Source organism: Benincasa hispida, chromosome 11, assembly GCF_027475165.1.
Source record: "Benincasa hispida cultivar pf3 chromosome 11, pf3_genome.v1.1, whole genome shotgun sequence".
In the NCBI taxonomy this organism is placed as follows: Eukaryota; Viridiplantae; Streptophyta; class Magnoliopsida; order Cucurbitales; family Cucurbitaceae; genus Benincasa; species Benincasa hispida.
Window position 1 is genome coordinate 41,822,232 of NC_143488.1, and position 6,666 is coordinate 41,828,897.

The 6,666-nt window shown below is 32.6% G+C and overlaps 1 protein-coding gene across 1 annotated transcript; it reads left to right on the plus strand.

Annotated features, from left to right (window-relative positions):
- The first annotated feature begins 3,106 nt into the window (after nucleotides 1-3,106).
- On the plus strand, nucleotides 3,107-5,560 carry LOC120090055 (Pentatricopeptide repeat (PPR) superfamily protein). Its single transcript, XM_039047541.2, has one exon. The coding sequence runs from the start codon at nucleotides 3,362-3,364 to the stop codon at nucleotides 5,192-5,194; it is 1,833 nt and encodes a 610-aa protein (XP_038903469.1). The 5' UTR covers nucleotides 3,107-3,361; the 3' UTR covers nucleotides 5,195-5,560.
- Nucleotides 5,561-6,666: the final 1,106 nt, after the last annotated feature.

The window sequence follows — 6,666 nt, forward strand, 5'->3', positions numbered from 1 at the left end:
GGGGAGCAAACTTTATTTTAGTTTAGATTATAATAGTTTGTATTTGGGATGCAAACTACTTTTTTGAGTAGAAAATAGTATATACTATAACAAAGAGAGAAAGAGAGGATGGGTAAGAAATAATAAACACTGCGAAGAAAGATTTGAAATAGTAATACTAGTTAATTATAGGTTATAATAGTTGAAAAACAAACTATTATTATTGGAGCTCAAACATAGAGTGAGCTATATAGCCCACCCACTTGAAGTTGGGGCCTAAATACCCGTAAAATTATTAAGGTACCTGAAGTCCCGTTAAGTTATTAAGATACCTGAAGTAGTTTGTTTCTCTATTTCATAAAAGCAAAAAAAGAAAGGAAAAAAAAAAAGAAAAAGTTTGCTTCTTTAATGAGGATATCTTTCAATTCTAACATATGAAATCTTAGTTTAACATGGATATAAAACATATCTAACATTGTAATTTTATTGTTATCATGAAACATGAATATTTTGTGTAACTCAAGTACAAAAGTTACATGCACAAAATTGTAAAATATATGTAAATTTTTTAAGTTGGTTACTTATTGGAAAACTTAGGAAAAATATGTGTAATCAAATAGTTGCACAAAAAGTTAAGCAAACAGAAATAGTAAACAAAAAACAAGAGTTTTTTAGATTACAAAAGACTGCACCAAGTACCTCTAATCCAACTCAACTTAACTTTGCACCCCAAATACACCATGGTTTCTACCATTTAAGTTTGCAGGCCCAATTTTAACATTTATATAAGTTTGAGGATTTAATTTTTACAATTAAAAGTTTGAAGGTATAATTGCAACTAGCACCATACTTCAGGGGTGATTTTTGAAATTTGCCCAAAAAAAAACAAAACTTATTCACCAACTTGAACCATATCTCAATTAGTTAAGCCGTATATTTTCGATTAAGAGGTTAAAAGCTCAAATTTTATACACTACGTGTTGAGCTCATGCATACAACATATACACATATATACATATATATATACACACACATATATATATCGTAGTGTGTACTCACACAAAAACAACATATGTGCATACATAAATACACACACATACATTTATATAAATATAAGATTAAATTTCTAATGTTGTATAATGTAACAATAATAAATGTAAATTTGCACTTCAAAGTACCATAGACATTGTCCTTTAAAACTTAAAAGCCTATTCTCCCCGTCCTCACCCCCACCCCGTTTACCTTATGTTTATATATATATATTTTTTTTGTTATTTATTGTAATTATATATGCATAATTTCTCATGTGAAATTAAGCATTTAAAAGGAATTTCTAAGTGAAAGCTAGATATTCAATTAGATTAAAAAAAAACCCTTCAAATAATATTGATTTTATTTGATTTGTTTTTAATTAAAAAATCTAAATGAAAATTTTGTCGGACAAAGAATGAAATGGGGACTGAGAAGTTATCCTCTCCCCACTCCATACCATGAACATTCCTATTGTCTAATCTAGCATGAATGTTAGGAGACATTCATAACTTCTATTGATATAGTAAGTTCGATAATCATTGCCTTATTTGAATTGTACCACACTGAATGTATGTTTCTACATTAAATATATGATTGTCAAATTGAGTTTAACTTAACGATAGTTAATATGTAATACTACTTTTGAAGTCGTAGGTTCAATTCCCAAGTCGTACGTTGATGTACTATAAAAGTTAAATATAGAATTTATTCCTTAATTATTTAGTCATATGTCTTTTGATTTCATTTTTTCTTTCTAGAACTTAATGTCATTCTTGTTGAATTAATTTTTTTTCCATTGTTTTTCGTCACATAACATTAAAGCCTCTCGACAAAATTTTAACGTGAGCAAATTAATTTTGTTAACTAGGTTGGAAATATCATTGATTATTATTTGATTAAATTAACGTCTTTAAACTCGAAAATCTACCCTTGAAATGATCTAATCTAGAAAAAAATGACTAACCTCTACCACTCGAAAACTTACAATTCAGATTTGTTCTCCTCTCTAAGGATATTTAACAAATTACATGAGCAAATTAAAAGAGTATAATTATAGAAAACTCCATAATTTAAGACTAGTTTATGCATTTTTTAAAAAACAAAAATCAAGTCTACTATTATACTAAACAACTAACAACTCCGGTTAAAGTAAGCATAACTCAGCATATAATATCGGTTAGCAATAATTACAAGGTAAGTAAGGACTCCGTCCTGTGAGAAAATTGGACATCTCAACAAGGTATGTGGTATTCTATTGAAAAAAAAAAAAAAAAAGACCTAATAGCCTTAAAAAAATCATTTTAGAACTAACCCGCATATAGCCTCCGTAAATCAATACATACATGCTCATTTCATTCTTTGTATTTCTTTCTTTTAAATTATACTTGCTTTTTCTAATTTTTTTCTGCATGTTTTTCACCTTTCTTAAAAGACATTTTAATTCTTAACAAAAATTTAAAAACAAATAAAGTTTATATGTCTATATATATATCAATTTTTGTTTGTTTGTAAAATGAGTAACAACACAAAACAAAGTTAGATCGTTAAATCAATAACCAAGCAAAAAATTTAAGTTAATAAAGTATGCCAAATTTAATATTACATCAATACTATGATAAAGATGCGTGACGAAACAATCTTTATGAACTTAATTTTTCTTATATAAACATAAAATAGACTAATTTTACTTCTCTTTTTTTATAATGTCTTAAATGTTCTTCAAGGGAAATGCAAATCCTTGCATTGATTGTTGCTGGCATTTGGAACTATCGTAACTTGATGGTATTTGTATGGTCAAGAAGATGCAGTTTGATCTTATCTAATGAATTTGGGAGTTTGTCGAGGAAAATGAATACATATAATGCTCACAAAGATATTTGATTTTTTCTTAAGCCCAAACGCCCTCTCGTTCAATTATTGATTACATTTGCAACAACTGTTAGAAGTCTCCATAGGGTAACTCGTGTACGCTTAACTCTAATGCTTCCTTCACCATGGGAGAAGTGGAATTTGGAGTGCCAATGTTCATATTTCTAATAGAAAACCTACAATTTCTATTCAAAAAGCTCTAAAGTTCATTGTTATTGTTGGACTTGTCGAACCTCTACTTTATTTATCGAAATTATTATAATTGAAGAAGTAAGGATGATTATTTGGAATTATTTAAAGGTTGGGACTATTTCAAAAACGAAATCCATATGTTTCTTTGGGCTAGGGGTACTACTCTTAGAAACACATTTCATCTTCACAAATAACTAATAAGATCATTCCTTTCAATTTTCCTGCCGTTTTGGCTTTTATGGAGAATCTTGTGCTTAAGGCTAAATCTGCATAGCTACAACAGTGATGAATGAATATTTCTCATTTTCTTCACGAACTCCAACTCTGCACCAGACGCCAATCGGCATCAGCCGCCGGAAAACTCCATTCTCAGATCATCAAAGCCGGTTTCGAAAAATCGGGCCCTCTCCCAAACACCCTTTTGGATGTATATGGCAAATGCGGTCTCATTCCACAAGCCCTCCAACTGTTCGACGAAATGCCCCAAAGAGACCATGTCTCCTGGGCCTCGATTCTCACTGCCCATAACCAAGCCATTCTTCCCCGACGGACCCTTTCAATGCTAAATACCATGTTTACGCTTGATGGGTTGCAGCCTGATCACTTTGTCTTCGCCTGTATTGTCAGGGCCTGCGCCAGTTTGGGGTATTTGCGGCTAGGTAAGCAAGTTCATGCTCGGTTTATGCTGTCTTCTTTTTGTGATGACGAGGTTGTTAAGTCGTCTTTGATTGATATGTATGCTAAATGTGCGCAACCCGATGATGCTCGTGCCGTTTTTGATTCCATATTGTTTAAGAATTCAGTTTCTTGGACTGCTATGATTTCTGGGTATGCTAGAAGTGGGAGGAAATGTGAGGCTATTGAGCTTTTTCAGCGAGTTCCTATGAGAAACTTGTTCTCTTGGACTGCTTTGATTTCGGGGTTGATTCAAAGTGGGAATGGAATTTACTCTTTTTCTTTGTTTAATGAGATGAGGAGAGAAGGAATTGATATTGTAGACCCTTTAGTTCTTTCAAGTGTTGTTGGAGCTTGTGCAAATTTGGCTCTTCTGGAGCTTGGAAAGCAAATTCATGGCTTGGTTATAGCTCTTGGCTTTGAGTCTTGTTTGTATATAAGCAATGCGTTCGTGGATATGTATGCTAAATGTAGTGACTTATTAGCAGCTAAGGATATCTTTTACAGAATGCCACGAAAGGATGTGATTTCTTGGACTTCAATCATAGTTGGGACTGCTCAACATGGCAAAGCAGAAGAGGCATTAACCTTATATGATGAGATGGTTCTTTCCAGAGTAAAGCCAAATGAAGTGACTTTCATTGGATTACTTTATGCTTGCAGTCACGTCGGCCTAGTTAGTAGAGGTCGCGAATTATTTAGGTCTATGACAATTGATTATAGGATCAATCCTTCTCTCCAGCACTACACATGTTTATTGGATCTCCTGAGTCGCTCCGGACACCTTGATGAGGCAGAGAATCTACTCAATGAAATGCCATTTAAACCTGATGAGCCTACTTGGGCATCGTTGTTGAGTGCATGCAAGCGGCATAATAATTTGAAAATGGGAGTTCGAATTGCTGATCATGTGTTGGATTTAAAACCTGAAGATCCTTCGACCTACATACTCTTGTCAAACGTTTACGCTGGAGCTGAAATGTGGGAAAGTGTTTCAAAGGTGAGAAAGTTGATGAGTTCTATGGAAGTAAGAAAGGAACCAGGTTATAGTAGCATTGACTTTGGAAAGGAGAGCCAAGTATTTCATGCTGGGGAGAGTTGTCATCTTATGAAGGATGAGATTTTCAATCTACTGAAGGATTTAGATGCAGAAATGAGAAGAAGAGGCTATGTTCCTAACACTAGTTTTGTTTTGCATGACATGGAGCCACAAGAAAAGGAAAAGCAGCTCTTTTGGCATAGTGAGAGGTTGGCTGTGGCTTATGGACTTCTCAAGGCTGTTCCTGGGACGATTATTCGAATCGTGAAAAATCTTCGCATTTGTGGAGATTGTCATAATGTTTTGAAATTCATTAGTGATATAAAGCAAAGAGAAATCGTGGTCCGTGATGCCACGAGATATCATCATTTCAAGGAAGGAAAATGTTCTTGCAATGATTTTTGGTGACTGTATGGGTAATTTTGCGGGATCCTCTTCTACTTATCTTGAAAATTCTTTGGCCAAAAAGGTATGAAGTGGTGAAGTTCTTAATAGCACTTTTACGTATTCTGTGTGTGTGTTTTTTTAAGAAGATAATGCATCTCCTTCCAATGTATTAGAAGAGGGGAGGATGGGGGGTTCCCAATCCAAATAAGTATTTTCTTGTTTGTGGTCTCATAGCCTTGTTTTAAAAGTCAAAAGTACAATACCACATCCTACCCATATCATATATGTGGGGTAATATTTTTTTTTTTGTTTTTTTTGTAACTTATAAAGTGAAGATGGTACTCTTATCTTTTGGTCAATGATACAATCTCTTAACCAGTTGAGGTATGCTTGGCTTTGGATATTGGCATACAAGATTAAAATATGTTTTAAAAGTGATTTTCACATCCCAAATTTTTTTAGATAATTGATTAAAAGATCCATTTTTAAGGCATAAAATGATTTTTGTCCCACATTTTAAAATTTATGAATTTTGACCTCTTGTTTACATCATCATCCAACCATTTTACAAAATTATTCTTGTTTATTTTTTTCTCTTTCTTTAATTTCTTTCTTCTTTTTTTTTTTCCTTTGTTTCTTCTTCTCTAGTGAGACCATCTCTTCTTCTTCGGTCGTCGTTGTCTTCTTCTTATTCTTCTCTCCCTCTATTCAGTTTGTGTTGTAAACAAGAGGGAGAGAACGAAAGTATGAGAGAATGAGAAGGAGAGGACGAAAGTGCAAAAAACGGGAGTGCAATTTAACGAGAGGGTGAGAGAACGAGAGAGCTTGATAAAATTAGGGCAAATTAGAGCTTGTTGGTTGCATAATTTTATTAAAAAAAGTTTTAATCTTTATTTAAGTAATTGGAAATATAGCATTTTCTTTCCCAAAAAAAAAAAAAAACAATAACAACAAAAAAAAAATAAAGGTTAAAATATCATCTCAAGTTTTGAAACTTTCAAAAAGTTGATTGGTTCTTAAACTTTTAAGTTCATTCTATTTTTGTCTACTAACTTTAAAATGTCTATTTTATTTCTTGAACTTCTAAAATAATCATGTTGATCCTTACACTTCTCTTTTGGCAAATTAATGATGTAGCTTCGAGTGTATACTGACGTATTAATATGAGCATAATTTTAAGTCACATAAGTTAGTGACAAGCATTAGGAAAGTAGATATTAAATTAAAAAATAATAATATAGTACTGATTGACTAAAACAATTATTCTATAAACACTTAAACTCTAAAATTGACATTTTAAAAGTTTAAAGAACAAAATCCTTGGATCATTCCAAAGCTGATCTTTAGGTTTTTAAAGGAGAGTAGAGAGTGCGTTGGTTGACATTCAGATGTGGAGAGTCCCCTATCCAAAGGTTAATAGGCTCGAGATCATGAGAGTCTTTGAAAGTGGGTCCCTCCCCCAACTGACTGTTGGAAGTTCAACTCTGATTGTG